Raw genomic sequence first — 20,875 nt, forward strand, 5'->3', positions numbered from 1 at the left:
GGGGTATTCCTCTGTCTCACTCAGGATCCCACACTTCCCTGAAATCCTCACGTCTCACCCAGCTGAGACTCTGCAAAGCTAAAAAAGCCCCTCAGCCTTGTTCCCTGTCCCCAGCTGGCCAAAAGATGTCCCTGATAAGGACCAAAAGGGACTCTCTCCCAGGATGCTGCCTCATTTCAGCAAAGGATAACTGGGAGCTGGGATATTTGCTTCCAGTATGTGCTGCCAAGTACAAGCAGCACTGTTGTGACATGAAAACCCCTCTGGCCTGACGGGTGAGAATTTTACAAGCTCTGGAGAATCCATCCACCTCCCTGCTGGTGCTGCCAGCCTGGGTGGGTGCAGTGCAGCACCGTTTCCCCAGGCACAGTGTAATGCTCCATGCTGACAGCTCAGGCTTTTACTCTGATTTCAGCACCACTAATCCTCATACAAATTCCCTCGAGCCTGCACAGAGCTCCAACCTCCTGTGCCTGCAAGGATGCTGACAGGATAACGGGGAGCATTTCCATCAGGCAACGGTCCTGTGAGGAACATTCCTGCTTCTACCCATGTTTTTTTCAATGCAAACCCAGCTTTTCTCCTTACACCACCTGGAAGGGCCCTGTCAAGCCCAGCCCGTTTTTCCTTCTCATGTTGCCTCCTGCACACAAGTTTTAGCAGTTGCTCATGTCATTCTTCTCCACAGCAGGGTGTTTACTGCTGAGATTTGTGCTACAGCTTGCGAAACGCTGAGCCACAGCCGAGGAGGTGTTAGTGAAGCCAGCTGACCACAAAAGCCAAGCTTGGTGTTTGGGGGAATAGTTGTTCTGCACAATCTGAAGCCAAAAGGCACTCCCAGCTTCAGAGGGCTGTGTTGATACGGGAAAATGGGATTAAACTTGACAGGAGAAGGGGTGCTCTGTGCTAGGAGCCCACATCACCTGGGCAGGAGCACCCAGGTGCCAGCCCTGTGTGCCAAGGAGGTGCAGCCACCATGGATTTAGTGGGGTACAGCTGCAGCCGAGGAGCTTTAGCAGTAAAGGCGCTGGGTAAATCGAGTCACGAGAGGCAGCATGTAACAACCTGCATACAAATTTCAAATAGTCACCGTGCTTTTCCTAGGACAAGTTGTGGCAGGTCTGTTTTTAACCGGAATGTGCCCAACCTTGCCCGAGCTCCTTTCTCCGCGTTTTTTCTGGCTCGCTTCCCACGCCACGACCGTATCAAGGTTAATTGGACCAGAACAGCACCTGCCCGGCTTCGCTGCCCCTCCGTGGCAGGAGGCCGCTGGCACGGCACGGCAGGGCCAGCCCCGTTCTTTCCCCGCTCCCTGCCCCGATAAGGCTCCGCAGGGACTCTGCCCTCCGCCCCTAGGGCAGAGCCCCACGCCCCGGCAGCGTTTCACAACCGGCCCGGCAGCGCCAGAGCCGCTTCCACCCGCGGAGCCCACGGAGGGACTGCGGCAGGAGCATCCCCGAGCGCGGCGGCCAAGGTAGCGGCGGTACCGCGGGGACGCATCCTACACCCCGCTCCGCTTCTTCTTCCTCCTCCTCCTCCTCCTCCTCTCTCCCACCGGGACCACCGGGCAGGGGAGGGAGGGCGGCTGCCCCGCGGCCTCGCCCGTTCCGCTTCCGTCATGTGAGCGGAAAGAGGAAGCGGCGGCGGCGGCGGCGACCCCGGTGGGCGGCGGGGCCGCGGGGGCGGAGGGTCCTGCCCGGGGCTGGGGGCACCGGCCGGGGGGAGAACCAGCGGCTCGCAGCCACCGTGCCGCAGCCACTGCCGCCTCAGCTCCGGTGTCGCTCGGGGGTCCCCGCGGTTCCTCGGGGGGTGGGAGAGGGGGTCCCCATCCCGCCGTGTCCTCGCCGGGTGTCGCTCGGTACCGCGGTGCGCTCCGCCCCGCCGGGAGCAGCCCCGGCTCCCTCGGTGACATCCCCACGCTGCCACCAACGCCCTGCGCTGCTTCTCAAACTTTTCTAACTCGGGAGTTATGTAAGGCTCCGGAGAGATGCGGCGGGATTAGGGAGGCGCGGCGGCGGGATCGCTGCCTGCAGATGGGCCGGGGGGAGCGGCTGGAGGGCGGGAGCGCGCCCGGTGCTCCTGGGGACGAGCCGGGCTGGGCGGCCTCCATGGCCCTGTGCTGAGCTGGGGGTCGCCGGTGTCTCCTCAGTGCTGAGCAGCCATGGAGAAGATGCAGCAGATCGTGGGCCGGGCCAGGGCTGCCTTCATGTCGGGCCGGAGCCGCCCGCTGGAGTTCAGGATTCAGCAGCTGAAGGCTCTGGAGAGGATGATAAAGGAGAAGGAGAAGGAGATCATGGCAGCTCTCAAGGCCGATCTGAACAAGGTCTGGGTTTCTCCCATCAGCTGTGCACGGACAGTGGTTGGCCCTGAAGGGAAAGTGGGAAGGCCAAGGGCTGCCTTTGCTGTGCTAAATGACTTTTGCTTTTGTCCCCTTGGCCTTGTGCCACTGTGGCCTGCAAAGATCTGCTGCCACCATTACTGAGAAGGAGTCAGTCTAAGGCAGAACTGCAAAGGCTGTCCTGGCTGTCAGGTTTTGGGTTCTGCCTCACACACCCAGACTGGCCATCTCTAGCCAGGGATCCTTTGTCACTGCCAGTGACAGACACTTGGAAGCCAGCAGGGCTGGCTGTGGGAGCTGGGTGCTGTAGGAGCTGCTGCCTTTTCCATCCCTTCCCCAAACTCCCTGTTGTTACAGAGTGGGCCCAACGCCTTCAACCAAGAGATCCTGGGCATGCTGAGGGAGCTGGCCCTCACCATGGAGGAGCTGCCATCCTGGGCAGCCCCTCATCATGTCAAAAAGGACCTGCTGACCATGAGGGACGAGGCCTACATCGGCTACGAGCCCCTGGGCGTGGTGCTGATCATTGGGGCCTGGAACTACCCCTTTGCCCTGGTCGTGCAGCCCCTGATCGGGGCCATTGCGGCAGGTGGGGATCCAGCAGGGCCTTGGTGGGGTGAGGATCCAGCAGGGCCTTGCTGGGGTCCTGGCTGGGTGTGGGCAGAGGATTGAGGGCTCAGTGTCCGTGCTGTGTGTGCCTGCAGGCAATGCTGTGGTGGTGAAGCCGTCGGAGGTCAGCGAGAACACGGCTCGGCTGGTGGCTGAGCTGCTCCCACAGTACCTGGACAAGGTGAGTGTGGCCCCATGCCTGACATAAGTGTCTTGATCTGTCCTGCTTTCAAAGGGCTCCTGCAGGTTCGAGCCAATGCCATTGCCTGCTCCCTTCAAAGGAGCATAACCAGGAGGCACAGGAAGGGTTGAGTTACAGTTAGAGTCCAAAGGTACATTGACAAATTCTCCCTGTGTTTGTGTATGAGCTTACATAACACTGCTGCAGCATCACAGCCTTTTTGACACCCATGACCGTATGGAGAGCTGTGTATGCACTTCTCACTGCTCTTTTGGAGCTGTGCTGGGGATGCCCTTAGGTCAGCACAGGTTGTGTGGGATGCTGGTGGGGCCTGGCTCTTCCTGAGAATTGGGCACTGGGTGTTCCATGGCAACATGGCCTGGGTTTTCATGTCCTGCTGAAGTGCACTTGCAGGAGGAGGTGGTGTTCCTCCTCCTCCTGCCTAGCAGTTCTGTCATCCCTTGCACTGTGTCACGGAGATAGGCTGTTCCTGTCACTGCACAGGGCCCTGTGGAGTTTCCTCCAGGGTGTTAGTGCCTTCTCTGGGTGGGAGGCAGGAGCAGGGGAAGGAGGCAGCCCTTGGGAGAGCCTGGCAGTCATATGTGCTCTGATTCTTCCTGTGTGGGAGCAGCTCCACAGCCAGACTCAGCCCTGGCCTCAGCGTTCGTTTCTTTTAGTTGAAGTGGCACAAAGTAGGAAATGAATTTTCATTTCAGGGGAAGGAGCAGAGCATATCTGTGGCACCACCATATTTTGTCCCTGTCATGAAGTAGGCTGCAAACAAGTCTGCCCTCTGCCACAGGCAGAGCTGCTGCCTTGATGTGAGTGCTTTGAATCAAGGTAACTCTCAGGCTCTTGTTTGCCCTGCAGGATCTGTATGCTGTGGTCACTGGAGGAGTTCCTGAGACAACCGAGCTGCTGACCCAGAGATTTGATCACATCCTCTACACTGGCAACACCTGCCGTGGGCAAAATTGTGATGGCAGCAGCTGCCAAGCACCTGACCCCTGTCACCCTGGAGCTGGGGGGGAAGAGCCCCTGCTACATCGACAGGGACTGTGACCTGGCTGTCGCCTGCAGGTCTGGCTCTTGCAGCCTTGATGGGCCCTCAGCAGCAGGGCAGGGGAACGTCTCTGGGCCAGCATGGCCAGCTCAGGTGCTGGCAGCTGGGCTGAGGGGTGGGGAAGGGACTGAGCGTGGAGCAAGCATGTCCCTTTCTCCCTTGCCACAGGCGGATAGCGTGGGGCAAGTACATGAACTGTGGGCAGACCTGCGTCGCCCCAGACTACATCCTGTGTGACCCATCCATCCAGAGCAAGGTGGTGGAGAACATCAAGGCCAGTGTGAAGGTGAGGGAGGAGTCCCTTGTGCTCTGGAGACTGTCCCAGGTGTGATTTCCTGGAGCTGTTGGAAGGTGTGCTGAGCACTTTTGTTTCTGCTGTTCCCTTTTGTCAGGAATTCTATGGGGAGGACGTGAAGTCATCTCCAGACTATGAAAGGATCGTCAACCAGCGCCACTTCAAGAGGATCCTGGGCTTGATGGAAGGGCAGAAAATTGCTTTTGGGGGAGAGACTGATGAGGCCTCCCGCTTCATAGGTTCTGTGGAGGGGAGGTGGTAGTGGGTGCTTTGTGGGGTCTGTTTGTCTGTGCCTTTTTTGACCCAGGTGCTGTCATGGGCCAGGTCTGTGTCCTGCTCATGCTGTTCTCTCATTCTCCCATCTGCCTCAGCTCCAACCATCCTCACGGATGTTTCCCCGGACTCGAAGGTGATGGAGGAGGAAATCTTTGGGCCAGTGCTGCCCATTGTGACTGTGAAGAGCGTGGAGGAAGCCATTGAGTTCATCAACGGTCGGGAGAAGCCTCTTGCCCTGTATGTCTTCTCCAACAACAAGCAGGTGGGTCTGGGCTGTGCCAGAGGAGATGAACATTGCTGAAATGTAGCTCCCTTTCCAGTATCCTCAGTTACATGGTCTGGTCTCTTCTATGAGCCTTTTTAATATTTTGATTTGTGTTTTTTTCTTTTTCTAGTTAGTCAAGAGAGTCATCTCGGAAACCTCCAGTGGTGGTGTGACTGGAAATGATGTCATTATGCATTTATTCCTCTCAACTTTGCCTTTTGGTGGTGTTGGTAAGTTACTGGAGCTCCTTAAGAGTTGGGACTTAATATACAGTGTGTCCCAGGGAGCAACAACTCATGGTTTGTGTCTGGGTATCCCTGTGCCTCCTACAGCTCAAGAGTCTCTGTGCAGCAGGTCTTGATAATAATTATAAGTTCTGGGAGTGCATTAGGATGGGGGCCAGGAGGGAAAAATCTTTGGGTGTATTTTTGGAAAGACTGAAGCATTTAGTGCAGCCTGCTGGGGAAGGTGCATTAAAACCATGATCTGCAATCAGAGTGACTGGTGTAAATGAGGTGAGGAAGAAGAGGGTTGGAGTACAGATGAGAAGTGCTGCAGGGGAAGGCTCAGTTGTCCTCAGGTGGGCAGAGTTCAGGCTGGCTGAGGCTGAGGAGTGCCCTGCCTGGCTGTGTCCCTCAGGGCACAGTGGGATGGGTGGCTACCACGGCAAGCACAGCTTCGAGACCTTCTCCCACCGCCGCGCCTGCCTCATCAAGGACCTGAAGATGGAGAGCACCAACAAAATGCGGTACCCACCTGGCAGCCAGAAGAAGGTGGACTGGGCCAAGTTCTTCCTGCTGAAGAGGTTTAGCAAGGCCCGAATTGGGCTCTTTGTCCTGGCCCTGCTGGGGGTGGTGGCAGCAGTGATGATCAAGGTGAGTTTTGGGTCTTTGCTGTCTATAGCAGTGCATTTACAATTTGCCTGACCTGTTCTTTGCAACTGCAGCCCTTTTGTAAAGCCTGGCCTCTTTTTCTGTCTTGAGATTTATGATATCTGTCCCACCTTAAATTCTTACCTTCTCACTCTTGCAAGCTGTCTGTAGAATAGGAATATCCCCGGAGAGATCTCCAGGCTGCTGTACTCCCTGTTGCTCTTCCCTGGTAGGTGACACCCGTGGGATGCTCCCTCCAGAGGCAGAGGTTGGTAGTTTTCGACTGCTTAGGCGTGGTTTCCATCCCAGAGCTTCCTTCAGCAGCGTTTGAGCTGCCTCACAGTCCAGAGAGCTGCAGTCTGTGCCGTGGCACCCTGGGGAGGGAAGCTGTGTCCCAAAGCTGGGGTCTGCCACAAGCTCTTGTTCCTCCTCGCCCGTGGCAGCCCCTGTCTGACCTCAGCTCAATTATTCCCATTTCCTCCTGTGTTTCCAGCTGGGTAGTGCGGAAGGGTGGATGTCCTCTCCTCTCTGCAGGAGGCAGAGGCTTGCAGGAGGCTCAGGATGCCTCCTGAGGTGGAGGAGCAAGATCTGAATCTCTAAGTGTGATCACTGCTGGTTCTCCATGTCTGACATAGCAGACACTACCTGTGCCTTCACTGACTGCTCTGTGGGGATTACTGAGCTTAAGGGAGCAGCTCCTGAGGGCACAGGAGGAGGCAGGGTGATCAGAGCTCTGCCTTTCAGTCTGTGTAGTTGCTGCTGCACGGAGACACTCAGGAGCCCAGCATCCCAGGGGAAATATCCTGCTCACATAACCCAGGAGGAGATTTAAGAGCCAAGAACTGGCTCAGGCCTCGAGGCAGCAGCCAGGGAGGCAGGCCCTGTGTAGGGCAATGAGAGGGGGGGAATCTCACGGCATCTTGAAATCATTTGGGTTTCTCAGAGCCACCAGTCTGTGCTGAAGAGAAAAGCCCTCTTGGTTGTGCTGGCTGTGCAGAGGCTGGGCTGGCCCAGTGGGTGGTAAGGAGGAGCAGGTTTCAGAGCACTGCTGTGGCTGCCACAGTGAGGTAGGAGCCTTTTTCTTCTCCTGTGTGTAGACCTAGTTTGAGACTGGGAAAAGCGTTATAGATGAGTGAATGTGGGGCTGAGCCAGAGCGCGATGTTTTCCCTGGCATCTGAGATAACCAGTGCATGCTGAGGGGCAGGAGAGCTGCACGTTGGGGAACCCCTGCCTGAAGAAGGGGCTTTGCTTCAGGCTGTTCTAGAAAGGGAATTGGTTTCGTCTCAGCAGATCCTTCACAGGGTGTTGGTGTTGTGTTTTGCTTTCACAGGTGCTTAACTGATGAAGAGGAGAAGGCACCATGTGCACATCATACTCTGGGTGCTGGCTTTGTGTCTGTTTCCTTAAGCTGGGAAGTCATTATTTTCTTTTGTTCTGGGTGATTTCAGTGAGTTGTCGAGCACACAGAGTAGCCTTAGAGAGGCACTAACCACGAGAAGGCTCAGATTCCTGTTTACTTAAAAGCCATGCTGGAACAGAGGGAACACTGGGGCCAAGCTCTCCGAAGGAGGACTGCAGGAATTCCAGTCCCTACCTGCACCCCACGCCATGCAGAGCTTCCAGGGACACACAGTGTCCTGCACCAAACCACTCACCTTCCTTCACTGACCAACAGGAGCTGAAATTTCAGCAGTCCTTGGGTTGAGAGTGTTTTCCCTGCAGTTTTGGGGATGGTCTGAACACTCACCCTCTTGGTGACAAGCCTGGCACAGGCTGTGCTGCCCGATGCATTTGGCCAAGAGTGGTGGCTGTGAATAAACCCAGTGAGGTTTCCCTTGCCATTTAACTGAGGTGAAACAGTCTCACATCTCTGCAATCCAGAATCATCCACAGCTGGTCAGGGGCTGCTTGCTGGGTTCTGTGTTTCATCATGTGCCTTTAACAGTTATTTAGCAGTTAGAAAATTCCAAAGGTGATGCCTGTGCTGCCTGTGTTGTGCTGATGAGTGTCTCATGCTGGAGCAAAAGAATTTTCAGGCCTGTTCAGAGAAGTGGGAATGACAAATACCTTGTGGATTAGCCCCACAGAACCACTTGTTTTTTCCCTGTGGGATGGGGAAGAGAATTGGAAGAAAGTGAGAAAACTTGTATGTTGAGATAAAAATAGTTTAATAGGTGAAGTGAAAACTGGGCTTGCAGGCAGATCAAAGCAAATTAAGGAATTTGTTCATTAATTCCCCTCATCAGGCAGGTGTTCAGCCATCCCCAGGAGAGCAGGGCATCATCACACCTGGTGGTGACTTGGGAAGACAAACACCAGGACTCCCAATGTCACAAACCCAAAACAGCACCATCCTTCTATGAAGAAACTTAGTTTCTAACAGGAAAACTGACTTCATCCCAGTACAAAGCTGTTCCTGGTCAGGTTCCTCCAAGAGAAAACAATTACTGGAAGAGTGTCTGTGCTCCTTCGTGTTTGAGCTTCTCAGGATTCTGTAATCTTGCACTGGGGGATTATGTGGGGCTTGTTCTAGCTTGGGGGAAGGATGCTGAAGGAATTGAAGGTGAAAGAGCCTTCGAACTATTAATGTTTAAGCAAATTGAAAAAATATTACTAAATGCAATTACTATAGAGTAGAAAATTATATTTACTGTGCAATAAGTGGGATTTCTTCATGTCTGGTGAAAATCCATATGCTAAGCCTTTTTGATGATACATTTTGCAAGCCACTAAATAAACACTGAGGATTTAAATAATAAACTGAGTGTGGTAAGTCCTTGCAGTCTCTTGAGGAATCCTGCTCTGCTGGTCCCAGCTCTGGCCATGGCTTGGCTGAATGTCACACAGGTGTTGTGAGGTGTCCCTGGCACCCTGGCAAGGATCCCCCAGAGCTCTGTTGGGCACTGAAAACACTCCTGGAGCCAGGCAGGGAGTGGGGTGAGCCAGCAGAGGAGCTGGCCTGTTTCCCCCTCTCAGATCCGTGCTGGATTCCCTGCCACCTGCCTGCTTGGGGGTTTTAGATCCTGAGTCTGAGCCTTGTGTCCCGACACGTGGGCCAGGCGTGGGCAAAGGCACGTGGTCTGTGCCATCCCACACCAGGGCTGAGTCACTGCCCTGCCTGGAGCAGCCACCCAGGGCTGGACAGGGTTGGGTAAAGGGCATCTCATGATGCCCAGCAAGAGCCCTGGGCCAGGGCCAGCTCTCCCGTGGGAGGAGGGATCGCCCCCAGCCATGGCAGGGGAAGGGCTTGTGCCTGCTTGCAGTCGCCACAGGAGGCTGGTGGAGAGAGAAGCTCCTCTGAAGGTAACTTGCTTTTTTTCCCTCGTTTTTTAATGGGTCCCTTGCTTTCTCAGGCTGTGTCACGCAGCTGTGGCAGTGAGTTGGGAAGGGCAGGATTTAATCATTGTAAGGGGATCTTGGTGTGTCGGTTGGGCAGGGAAGCAGCACCAGATCTCTGGTCCTGACCAAAGTGAAATGCTGCTCCTGGGAAGCAGGGTGAGATCTCTGCAGTGTTTTGTTGTGTTGACGTGTGGGGGCCTCGGGGTTACGGGTGCAGGCCGGCTCCGGGCACACAGCTCTGCTTCCAGCTGGCTGCCCACCCTGGCCACGGTCATCTCTGTGCTTTGGCTCCTTGGGAACATCCCTGTGAGCAGAGGGTGGAGTGGCTGGTGGGTTTGAGGCTTGGAGAAAGCACCCTCAGAGCAGGATCAATCAGCAAACCCCAGATTGCTCTGGAGGTGCCCTGTGCAGGTGGAACAGGGCTTGGGTGCTGTGAGCCCTCAGCACTCGGCTTGAGAGTGGCAACTCCTCACAAGAAGGACGACACCTTCCAGCCTTGCTCGGGGTGGGACACTCCTGGAGGTGTTCCCGGGGCTGAGCAGGCCTCCATGGCCCTGTGCTGAGCTGGGGGTCGCCAGTGTCTCCTCAGTGCTGAGCAGCCATGGAGAAGATGCAGCAGATCGTGGGCCGGGCCAGGGCTGCCTTCAGGTCGGGCCGGAGCCGCCCGCTGGAGTTCAGGATTCAGCAGCTGAAGGCTCTGGAGAGGATGGTGCAGGAGAAGGAGAAGGAGATCATGAGAGCCCTCAAGGCCGATCTGAACAAGGTCTGTGTTGCGAGGGGCTCCCTCCCTTTTGCTGTGCACGGAGAGTGGGTAACCCTGAGCAAAGCAGGAAGGCCAAGGGCTGCCTGTGCAGTGACAAATGGTTTTTGTCATGTCCCCCATCGTGGAACTGGATGATTCTGACTCCCCAGGGGGCCACGGTGGCTGTGGGAGGTGCTGCCTTTTCCATCCCTTCCCCAAACTCCCTGTTGTTACAGAGTGGGCCCAACGCCTTCAACCAAGAGATCCTGGGCGTGCTGGGGGAGCTGGCCCTCACCATGGAGAAGCTGCCATCCTGGGCAGCCCCTCATCACGTCAAAAAGGACCTGCTGACCATGAGGGACGAGGCCTACATCGGCTACGAGCCCCTGGGCGTGGTGCTGATCATTGGGGCCTGGAACTACCCCTTTGCCCTGGTCATGCAGCCCCTGATCGGGGCCATTGCGGCAGGTGGGGATCCAGCAGGGCCTTGGTGGGGTCCTGGCTGGGTGTGGGCAGAGGATTGAGGGCTCAGTGTCCGTGCTGTGTGTGCCCTGCAGGCAATGCTGTGGTGGTGAAGCCGTCGGAGGTCAGCGAGAACACGGCTCGGCTGGTGGCTGAGCTGCTCCCACAGTACCTGGACAAGGTGAGTGTGGCCCTGTCTTGGTCCCCTTGTTTCTCTGTGTCACAGTGATGAGCTGGGTTGGGGTGATCCTGACACTCCTTCCCTGCAGGATCTGTATGCTGTGGTTACTGGAGGAGTTCCTGAGACAACCGAGCTGCTGACCCAGAGATTTGATCACATCCTCTACACTGGCAACTCTGCTGTGGGCAGAATTGTGATGGCAGCAGCTGCCAAGCACCTGACCCCTGTCACCCTGGAGCTGGGGGGGAAGAGCCCCTGCTACATCGACAGGGACTGTGACCTGGCTGTCGCCTGCAGGTCTGGCTCTTGCAGCCTTGATGGGCCCTCAGCAGCAGGGCAGGGGAACGTCTCTGGGCCAGCATGGCCAGCTCAGGTGCTGGCAGCTGGGCTGAGGGGTGGGGAAGGGACTGAGCGTGGAGCAAGCATGTCCCTTTCTCCCTTGCCACAGGCGGATAGCGTGGGGCAAGTACATGAACTGTGGGCAGACCTGCGTCGCCCCAGACTACATCCTGTGTGACCCATCCATCCAGAGCAAGGTGGTGGAGAACATCAAGGCCAGTGTGAAGGTGAGGGAGGAGTCCCTTGTGCTCTGGAGATTGTCCCAGGTGTGATTTCCTGGAGCTGTTGGAAGGTGTGCTGAGCACTTTTGTTTCTGCTGTTCCCTTTTGTCAGGAATTCTATGGGGAGGACGTGAAGTCATCTCCAGACTATGAAAGGATCGTCAACCAGCGCCACTTCAAGAGGATCCTGGGCTTGATGGAAGGGCAGAAAATTGCTTTTGGGGGAGAGACTGATGAGGCCTCCCGCTTCATAGGTGCTCCTGGCAGCTGCTGTGGAGGGGAGGTGGTAGTGGGTGTTTTGTGGGGTCTGTTTGTCTGTGCCTAACTTGAGTTATGTTGAGCAGCCCAAGGTCCTGTCATGGGCCAGGTCTGTGTCCTGCTCATGCTGTTCTCTCATTCTCCCATCTGCCTCAGCTCCAACCATCCTCACGGATGTTTCCCCGGACTCAAAGGTGATGGAGGAGGAAATCTTTGGGCCAGTGCTGCCCATTGTGACTGTGAAGAGCGTGGAGGAAGCCATTGAGTTCATGAACCTTCGAGAGAAGCCTCTTGCCCTGTATGTCTTCTCCAACAACAAGCAGGTGGGTCTGGGCTGTGCTCTCTCCTGGATGTGTCTCTGCACAGCTGGATCCTGACCATGGCTGATCCCAACACAGAGTTCTGCAGGGTCTGAGTCAGTTCCTTTTCCATAAAGGAAATTTATGGAAATTGCAGTGTTTGGGGGCCATGAGAGTCCCCAGAGCTGCTGGAAGCTCCCAGTCACATGCTGAAGGGCTCTAGGTTTGTTCATCTCTACCCACACAGGTGGGTGCTGCTTCCTGCCCTGTCTCCTGCCCCCGTTTCCTGGCTCTGTTGTGCCAGCTCAGGAATCCAGGTCAGGGCTTTGCCCTGGAACAACAGCCCCAGGCAGTTTGGGTGGGAGGGCTGAGGAGCACCTTGGGCTGAAGCCTTTTCATTTTGTGGCTGTTCCAGCTGGGCAGATCCTGTGCTTAAGTGGTGTAAAGTGGCCTCTCTCATGGAACAAGGCACAGCCTGTGCCCCCTACAAAGGGGGATGGAGGCACCACCGCGAACCCTCCCTGCTGTGGTACATGGTGTTGTGTCCCCTCCTGATTTGTTGTGTGCCCTCTCCCATTGTGGGTAGCTGATCAGACGGGTGATAGCAGAGACCTCCAGCGGTGGCATGACAGCCAACGATGTCATCATGCACACCGTGCTCCCAGAGCTGCCCTTCGGCGGTGTGGGTGAGTCCCTGCCCCAGCCCACGCACCTGCATTCGATCAGCAGCAGCCTCTGGCCCCACCCAGGAGCTCTCTGCCCATTTGGCAATTCAGGAGCTTCAGCTGCATTGCCCCTTAGTGTTATTTTCTGGGGTGGGTTGCTTTGTAAAAAGGCTCATTTGTGTTTTGGTTGTCGGGCCTCTCAGTGAGAGAGGAAAACCCTCTGGCACACAAGTGAGCTCTGGTTCTCCTGTGCTGGGGTGTGGGATGGATTTGTCCCTGGCCTGGTTGAGTTTCCATAGCTGCTGTCAGACTCCCGTGGCAGAGCTCACCTGGCTGTGGGCACAGGGCTGTGGTCTTGGGTGTTGCTGAGTGTCCTCCTCATCTCCACTCCTTGAAATCTTAGGCCCAGCTCCTCCTGTCCCTGACCCCTGTGAGAATTTTGTGGGAAAAGCAAGGCTGGCCCTGGGAGGAGATAATTTGTGTCATTAACCTTTTAAGGGTGGGTTCACACAAGCAGCACCTCAAGGCAGTGGGCAGGTCCTGGCTGATTGCTGCTAAGTTCAAAAAGCTGCTCTTTGCTCCTCTGTGCTGAGGAGGAGCATGATCGAGTTTTCCCTGTGTCCTGGGGGCTGCCAAAGTGAGTTTGAGAAATGCAGGTGTTGCAGTGTGAGCCTGAGGAGTGCCCTGCCTGGCTGTGTCCCTCAGGGCACAGCGGGATGGGCGCCTACCACGGCAGGTTCAGCTTCGAGACCTTCTCCCACCGCCGCTCCTGCCTGCTCAAGGACTTCAGGTGGGAGGTTGTGAACAGGCTGAGGTACCCACCTGGCAGCGAGGAGCTGATGCAATTGGTCAAGCTCTTCCTCCTGAGGCAGTGCAAGAGGAGCAGGGTGGGACACTTCATCTCGGCCCTGCTGGCGGCTGTGAAAGCCGTGGTGGCAAAGGTGAGTTTGGCTCTCTGCTGTCCCTGTCGGTGTGTGCTCCCAGCTCTGTCCCCTGAGACCCTCCTAACCCTTCATCACCCCATTCCTTTGAGCTCTGCTCCCTCCCTGGAGGACTCATCCCTGTTTCTGTGCCTTTCCAGGTGTTGTGCCCCCATTGAGAGGGGTGATGGGCAGCCAGCCCTTGGACCCACTGTTCACTCCCTGCAGTCCTACTGCTGAACTTTTCTTTGCTGCAGTTTCATTTCTTCCAAGGCAGCCAGTGCACTGAAGAGGTAGAAGACAAAAAAATGCTCCCAAAGCAGAGACACCCCAAGTTAAAGACTCCAGCTCCTGCTGAAACAGGAACCTATCCAGACCTAGTCCGTGGATCATGCCTGAGCAGTGAGTGGCAGAGGGAAGGAAGCATACACCCTGCTTTGTAAACAGCAGCTCCTCTAAAACCTCCTGGGAACGTGGGAGTGTTTGTCACAAGGGTATCTAAACAAAGCCAGACGTTACTGAGCCTGTTATCTCTGTAACACCTCACCTGATCCCCAGAGGAAGCTGCTCATCACAGCGATAAGCCTGGGAAATGAGGGTCTCACTGCAGGGCACAGTCCAGGCTGGTTGTCCCCAGAGCAGAGGGAAAGGAGCCTCGAAGAACCTGCAGCATCTCATCCTTGAAGGGCCTCATGACTGAAAGGGTGATGCTCCTTGCAGGGAAACCACCTTTAGCCATCCAAGGTGTGGCAAAAGCCACCTGAGCTGTGACCATGCTGTCCCAAGGACTTGAGAAGTGCCAGAGCCTGTTGTGCTGCTGTTTTGGGGGCTACTGGGGCAAAGACAGGGGCACTGCTGCAACTGGAGTCCCAGCTCTCAGGTATCCTTGGCCAGAGTGGCAGAGCAGGCACAGCCACCTCCTCTGTAACTGAATTTCAGGGGTTTATGAGTTTATGGATAGTCTTTTACCTCCAGACTTGTAACTGAGAGCTGCCCTTGAGCCTTGCTGAATAAAACCTTTATTTTACTGCAAAGGCCACTTGGGGCAGGGTGAGACCCATGTGTGGATGTTCCCTGCTCTGTCCCCAGCCTCCACCCCAAGGAGCCAGTCCCACTCCAGCTGGGTTTATTCTTTATTGGGCATTTGTCACGGAGCAGCAGGGGGAGCTGGGCTGAGCTCAGCTGCAGTGGGTGGTCACAGTGTGGACTGGGGGGGGTCTCCCACACACTCAGTGTGTGTCAGTCAGCTCAGAGCATCATTTTGGGTGCCAGAGCATCCTCAGGGCCCATTCCCAACCAAAACCTGCACAAACGCTGCTGAGCACTGACAGAGGCCCCTCGGCTCCTGCGGGACAGGCGTGCGCTCCACCTTCTCTCTGGCTCCTCCGTGCCTGCTACGCCTGTCCCTCAGGAAAGGCTTTCACCCCAAAAACGAGTCCCCAGAGTCCTCGGTGTGAGTCAGTCTGTGCTGACAATCAGCTTCACGGCGATGCCGAGGGCCAGTGCGGCGATGGCCGCGGCCACGGCCAGCCCACGGCGGAGGAGCAGCTGCTTGGTGACCGCCACAGGGGTGCCCGGGGAGGAGGTGGCTTCCCTCAGCTCCAGCTGGTACGTGGGTCCCTCTGTCCTGGTGATGCTCGTGAGCACAACGTCGCTCTGTGATTCTAATCCCGCTGCAAGGAGAACAGGGTTTGGGGGGGACCTCAGGAGGGGTTTCTCAGGAGGGTTTTGTCACAGGGCTGAAGGCACCTTAGGAGCAGTGGAGATCTCAGATCTCAACCAGGTCCTGCCCCTGGAGGTGGGACCAGGTGAGGACTGCCCACAGGTTGTCCCTCTGCCAACCTCTGTCACCCTCCTGAGCCCATGCTTGTAATTACCGCTCTCCCCGTAGCTGAGGGTGTCACCAGCATGGCACTCCCCCATTTTATGGGCTCATTCCTGAACCTTTCAGGACCCTTCTGCACCAAACCCTCCCTTGCACACAGTGCCCAGCTCCTGCCATACCGACAGACCCCAGCACGGCCCTGGCAGGGAGGAAAGTGTGGGGCTGGGGGGCTGGTGCCATATCCAGGTCCTTGTAGGAGCCTTCGGGGCCCAGGCTTGGCAGCTCCTGTGGGGTCACTCCTGCGCGGCGCTGAGCCTGCCGAGGGAATGTGCTGGGGTTAGTTGGGAATTCCCACCTGGCAAAGCTGTGCTGCCTCTCCTGGGGCCTCCCTGGAGATGTTGAGGCACAAGGTGATGCTCAGGGCTGAGGTAGCCCAGGTCACTCCATCTGCTCTGAGCTTTGTGTCCCCAAAAGAGGGGCAGGGAGAAACCTTGAGGTCCCTGAGTGCTTGCGCAGGGGGAAGCTGAATTCAGGGATGTCGTGGGAGTGCTGGGTTTTGCTCTGGAGCACTGGACATGAGATTGAGCCTGTCTCATCCCAGCAGGGCACTGAGGACCTTCCCAGTGCAGGGATGTGCTGTCAGTGCCTGGATTACCTTCTTGGCTGCCTTCTCCCAGTCCACACGGGAGATGTAGGTGAGGAAGCTGGTGCAGAGCATGAAGACGCAGACGAGCATCCCGATCCACAGGCCTGCAGAGGGCACACAGCATCAGCCAGAGCCAACCCAGCCTCCCAGGACAGCAGGTCCAGAAAGGGAATGTCACCCAGGTCAGTGGGGACACGGGGTGCTCATGAGTGCCTGCTTTGTGGTTACTTTTTCCCAGTAAAAGCTCCCAGCAGCTTCAGGAGCCATCCCAGTCCAGCCCAGTGTGTGGGCAGGTCAGCAGAGGGACAGAGCCGGGCACGAGGGTTGTGGTGAGCCCCCAGTGGAGCTGCAGCTGCCTGGGGGGGGGTTTGGGGGTGCAGTGCCCAGGGGTCAGTACCCATGACGCCGATCCTGGCCACGAAGAGCAGCACAGCTGCCAGGGGTATGCCCACACCGTAGTAAGTCACAGCGTTGAGGATGGCACCAAATTTCTGCTTCCCGATGCCTCTGAGCACCCCACTGCAGGCACCCTGCCAGGAGAGGGAGAGGGGCTGGGGCAGGGAGCAGCACCTTGGCCCAGCTCAGGAGATGACCCAGCTCTCCCTGCCTCTGCCCATTGTTTCTGTGTCCCTGCCCAGTCTTGTGGGTCGCCATCCTTTTATGCACTCGATGTTTTCTAAGGGATGATCCCAGGAGTTCTGCAGGGTCCTGGTGTGGGCACTGGTGCTCAGCTGCAGCCTGAGGGACCCTCAACTGCCTGATCCATGACACTGCTGAGCACCAAGGTTCCCCATGGAAAATAGCAGCATTCCCTGGGACTTACAGTCATGGCTTCAAACAAGTGGAAGACAACGTAGACAGGCATGATCCACGCCACCAAGTCAATGATTTCCCTGGGGACGGAGGAAAGCCAAGGATCACTTTTGGGAACTGACCTCCACACACCGAGGCCAGGAGCTGGGGGCACTCACTTGTCTGTGGTGAAGACATATCCCAGCACATTCCTTGCAGGCAGCTAAAATGGACCCCACAATTACAGAGAACACCCCTGAAAACAGAGCACAGAGCTGAGCCTGGCCTGGCTGGAGAGCAGGGGGAAAAGAGGCAGGCAGAGGGCTGCAAACACTCCCTGCTCCATGGGAAGGACGCCAGGAAGAGGCTTTCCAGGCTGCTGTGGACTGACCTGTGCAGATCAGGCTGGTGTGGGAGGATCTCTTGGCCATCTCGACGTTGCCAGCACCCAGCGCGTTGCCCACCTGCACGCTGGCAGCTGTGCCCAGCCCCAGGGGGATCTGCAAGCACAGGGCTCACATGTGCCTGACAATGGGGCTGTCACAGTGACAGGGGGATACCCACCCAGCAGAGAGCAGGGTGGAGTTCAGGATTTGATTTAAAGCATCTCTGTGAGGAGGGAGGGGCAAGAGCAGGGAGAGATTTGAGTGCAGAGGGGAAGATGGGGTTTGCTGGAGCAGATTTTGCTGTGTGCCTGTCTGGGGACAGCCCCCTTGGAGCGCTGGTGTGCAGTGGTAACCCAGCCCTTACCATGTAAGCAACAACAGACACCTCATAGATGATGGACTGGACAGAGAGCTCCACAACGCTCAGCAGGCCTGTGGGACAGGAGGGGTCAGTGCTGGCTGTGGGTGCTGCTCTGGGTCCAGCCTGGCCGTGTCCTGGCAGATCCCCTCTCCACTGACCTATCAAGAAGCTCCCAATCTCGTAGGTCCACCACTCGATGCACATCATGAGCATGCTGGGGATGGCCAGGGAGGTGAAGCTGTCCCACTCCAGCAGGCACTCGCTGGACCAGCCTGTTGAGAGGAGAAACACCTGATGGATGACCAGCCTGGCCAAGGGTTACATCCTGCACAGCACCCAGGGCAGCTGGAGGTGCCACTCCTGTTCTCAGAGCCTCCACAGGAAGTCCAGCAGTTCAATGTCCACCTACAACCTCTCTGCTGCTGCCCCATGGGCCACAGAGCAGCGCAACCCTCAGCCCATCCCTCCTGGAGCTGTGTCCAGGGACACCCTCCTGCTTACGTCTCTGCTCATCTGGCTTGGGGGCTGAACCTTCCAAAGCCTCAGCAGAAAGTTTCATTTCTGCAGAATTAATGTTTAGTGCCGATCACAGCTCTGCCAGTGCTGGTGCGTGACGAGTGCCACTGAAGCAGCACTGTGGGCTGGGGTTAATGTTTCACCATCAGGATGAGCAGAATTCCTCTTCTATCAAGAACACCTGATAGAAGTTTTATGGACACTTCTGGGTAAAGCAGGAAGCAGAGGGAGCAGAGCAGATGTCCTTACCTCCCCAGGTGTTCACATGGAGCTTCCTGCCTATGATGTACAGGAACAAGAAAATGGCTTGCGAATACTGAGCGATGGTGTTGGCCCAGGCAGAGCCCCTGCAGAGGAAGTGAGAAAGGTCATTGGCATCCTGCTTATGCCTCCCTCAGGGTGGAAAGAGACATCCTGCTGCACCCCTGGGAGCTTGGTGTTCCCTGGCCAGTGCCAGGTGCCCTGTTTTGCCCTCCAGGGGACACAGGTGCCGCTCACATGACGCCCAGGTGGAACACAAAGAGGAGGACGTAGTTTGCAGCCACGTTGGTGAGGTTGCCGATGACCCCACTCAGCACCAGGGGCCACATGATCATCTGCAAAGAGGAGGAGATGGGGGAGTCTTCCCAAAGGCTTTGGGAGGGAGGTGTGAAGCTCCCCCCAGCCCCACTCTCAGTGCCTTTCCCAGAAAAAAAAAACCCCAAACTTCCAGGGATGTTGCCTGCTTGGAAAATGAGTGTGGTGGAGGTAAATCCCTGGTGTGGGGAAGTATGAAGGGAGGTGGGTGGATACAGCTGGCTGTGGAATGGGGTCATCTACAGGGTCAGAGCTCTTTTGGGGCACCTGGGCTCCTTGTCAGTGGGAGCAGTGAGCATGGAAACCCTGGATGCACTGTGCAAGGGAGCCCTGAGCCAGGGTGGGTGTGAGGACTTTGGGACCCACCTGGTTCTGCAGATATCTTGTCTCCAGGTTATACAAAAAAACTGCCTGCAAAGGAGATTTTGGATGAGAGGGAGGCAGTGCTGAGCTGTAGGATGGGGACAGCCTGCCCCATGTGCGGGTGGCACTCACCGGGAGGGCAGGGAGAAATGCATTCACGTAGTGCTGGGTCAGCCTGGGGGCACAGAGACGGGCTCAGGGAGGGGCATGGCCATGGCCACCTCCCTCCTCTCAGCCCCTCCACACCGGGGAGGGATGAGGGGACCACCCAACCTGGAGACATCGGGATCCTGCTGCATGAGCAGCATCAGCGGCTCGACGTTGATGAGGACGGCGCAGCAGGGGAAGCAGCAGAGGAGGATGATGATGGTGGCACGCTGCAGGATCACCCCCACACGCAGCAGGTTCTTGCTGCCATAGGTCTGCAGGGTGAGAGGGCAGCAGTGAAATCAGCTGGTGCTGGGGGAAAAGGGGCCCTGGAGAGTGCGGAGCAGCCCTGACCACCCTGAAAATCTCCTGGGAAGGGTTTGGAGCACAGATCTCCTTGTTATGGGATTGTTGCATGGGGAGAAGCTTCCCCAGCTCACAGGAGCAGCCAGGGCTCTGTGTGGTGCCTGGGCACCATCAGCTGATGCTGGACACCCCCCGTGTCCCCAGGATAAGCCAGCATGTCCTACCCACCTGTGATATCAAGGTGTCACACGCTGAAGTCAAACCGTAACCTACAGAGATGGCAGTGACATTTATAACCTGGGAGTTAAAAAAGCAAGGAGTATAGGTGAGCATTTTAGACTTCCAGGTAGGGAGAAGGGGGCTGAAAGGAAAAGTGGGAGTATGATATCTCCTCTTTTTCCCCTGCCATATCTCATCCCCGTGTCAGCAGGGAGGGAATGAATGCTTACAGCGATGGCCAGCGTGACAGAGGCCAGCTCAACCTTGCCCAGGTGGCCACAGAATATGGAGCTGACGAGGTGGATCAGGAAGATCAGCAGCTGGATCAGGATCTAAGCACGGAGCAGAGCTGAAGGTTAGGGATGATGGGGGTGAGCAGGGCTGGTTGTGCTGGGGAGAGTCTCTTACCAGCGGCCCCGCCAGCACCAGCAGCTGCCTCACGTCCTCCCAGAAGTTTTCCGGAATCCAGCGGCGTTTCTTCTGGCAGCTCTCGGGTGTGAGGTCGCCCTGGCCGGCGGCCCTTCCCTCCCCGAAGCCGTTCTCCTCGGGGAAGCTCTCCGGCTTCATGGTGCCCTGCCGGGGGAGTGCAGCGAGCCCCTTCCTCCGCGCTCTGTTAAACCGCGCCGGGGCGAGCAATGTGTAACCACGCCGGGCTGAACTTCAGCCGGGGCCCGCGGAGCTGGGCTGCCCAGGGGAAGGGTGGGCAGCGGGGCACGGCAGGGCACGGAGCGGCGGAGCCCGCAAAGGAGCTCGGACACACCGTGCCGGGTGTTTGCTGCCTGTCCTGAGCCAGCGTTAGGGCCGAGCCGTCCTAAATCCACCCTGCGACCCTTCCGCCCTCTCCTGCTTCACCCCAGCAGTGGACACGGAGCGGCGGAGCCCAGGAAGGTCCTGGCAGCGCACGGCAACGCCCAGGAGGCAGCGAAAGGAGCCCGGACACACCGTGCCAGGCTCCTGCTGCCTGTCCTGAGCCAGCGTTAGGGCCGAGCCATCCTAAATCCACCCTGCGAGCCCTCCTACCTCTCCTGCTTCACCCCACTCCCGCGGGCAGCGGCTGGAGGCTGCTCCTGCTCTGGCAGCGGCGGGCAGGGCTGTGGGGTCTGAGGGCTCTGCTGAGCTCTGCCGGCAGTGGCGGGGCTGTGTCTCACTCACTCCCATCACAGTGGCCAAGACAAGCCGGCCCCTTGGCTCCTGCTGTCCTGGCACAGCCCCGCCGTGTCGGGTTTCACTGGCACCGCTCCCCCGGAGCCCGAATGGGGATGGGAGATGCTGCCAGTGCAGCCCCCAGCTGCACGGAGTGGGCTGGGATAACGCGTGGCACACAGTGGGACACCTCCCTGCCATCCCAAACCTACCGGGGCTCTGAGCAGGGCAGGGTCTGCCCCGTCCTCCCGCTGGTGCTGGGGGTGGTG

General features: G+C 57.3%; 3 protein-coding genes across 3 annotated transcripts; 2 read left to right on the plus strand and 1 right to left on the minus strand.

Annotated features, from left to right (window-relative positions):
* Window positions 1–1,813: 1,813 nt before the first annotated feature.
* LOC118694084 (aldehyde dehydrogenase family 3 member A2-like) lies at window positions 1,814–8,660 on the plus strand. The gene is given in 12 exon segments (XM_036395010.2): window positions 1,814–1,971; window positions 2,150–2,323; window positions 2,696–2,927; window positions 3,043–3,128; window positions 3,999–4,088; window positions 4,090–4,208; window positions 4,360–4,477; window positions 4,584–4,725; window positions 4,858–5,024; window positions 5,158–5,257; window positions 5,667–5,902; window positions 7,231–8,660. Coding segments are annotated over 11 exon segments (1,464 nt in total). The 5' UTR covers window positions 1,814–1,971; window positions 2,150–2,161; the 3' UTR covers window positions 7,243–8,660.
* Window positions 8,661–9,828: 1,168 nt separating this feature from the next.
* LOC118694336 (aldehyde dehydrogenase family 3 member A2-like) lies at window positions 9,829–13,505 on the plus strand. Its single transcript, XM_036395371.1, has 10 exons — window positions 9,829–10,002; window positions 10,218–10,449; window positions 10,539–10,624; window positions 10,713–10,921; window positions 11,073–11,190; window positions 11,297–11,438; window positions 11,599–11,765; window positions 12,328–12,427; window positions 13,112–13,347; window positions 13,488–13,505. The coding sequence occupies exons 1-10, from the start codon at window positions 9,841–9,843 to the stop codon at window positions 13,503–13,505; spliced, it is 1,470 nt and encodes a 489-aa protein (XP_036251264.1). The 5' UTR covers window positions 9,829–9,840.
* Window positions 13,506–14,441: 936 nt separating this feature from the next.
* On the minus strand, window positions 14,442–20,560 carry LOC118694085 (multidrug and toxin extrusion protein 1-like). Its single transcript, XM_036395011.1, is given in 19 exon segments — window positions 14,442–14,999; window positions 15,331–15,466; window positions 15,807–15,901; window positions 16,195–16,327; window positions 16,621–16,690; window positions 16,769–16,806; window positions 16,808–16,845; window positions 16,981–17,089; window positions 17,340–17,407; window positions 17,495–17,608; window positions 18,102–18,199; window positions 18,351–18,448; window positions 18,795–18,839; window positions 18,924–18,966; window positions 19,065–19,213; window positions 19,473–19,541; window positions 19,694–19,795; window positions 19,872–20,036; window positions 20,484–20,560. Coding segments are annotated over 18 exon segments (1,779 nt in total). The 5' UTR covers window positions 20,031–20,036; window positions 20,484–20,560; the 3' UTR covers window positions 14,442–14,784.
* Window positions 20,561–20,875: the final 315 nt, after the last annotated feature.

The sequence above is a fragment of the Molothrus ater genome, chromosome 21 (genome assembly GCF_012460135.2).
Source record: "Molothrus ater isolate BHLD 08-10-18 breed brown headed cowbird chromosome 21, BPBGC_Mater_1.1, whole genome shotgun sequence".
In the NCBI taxonomy this organism is placed as follows: domain Eukaryota; kingdom Metazoa; phylum Chordata; class Aves; order Passeriformes; family Icteridae; genus Molothrus; species Molothrus ater.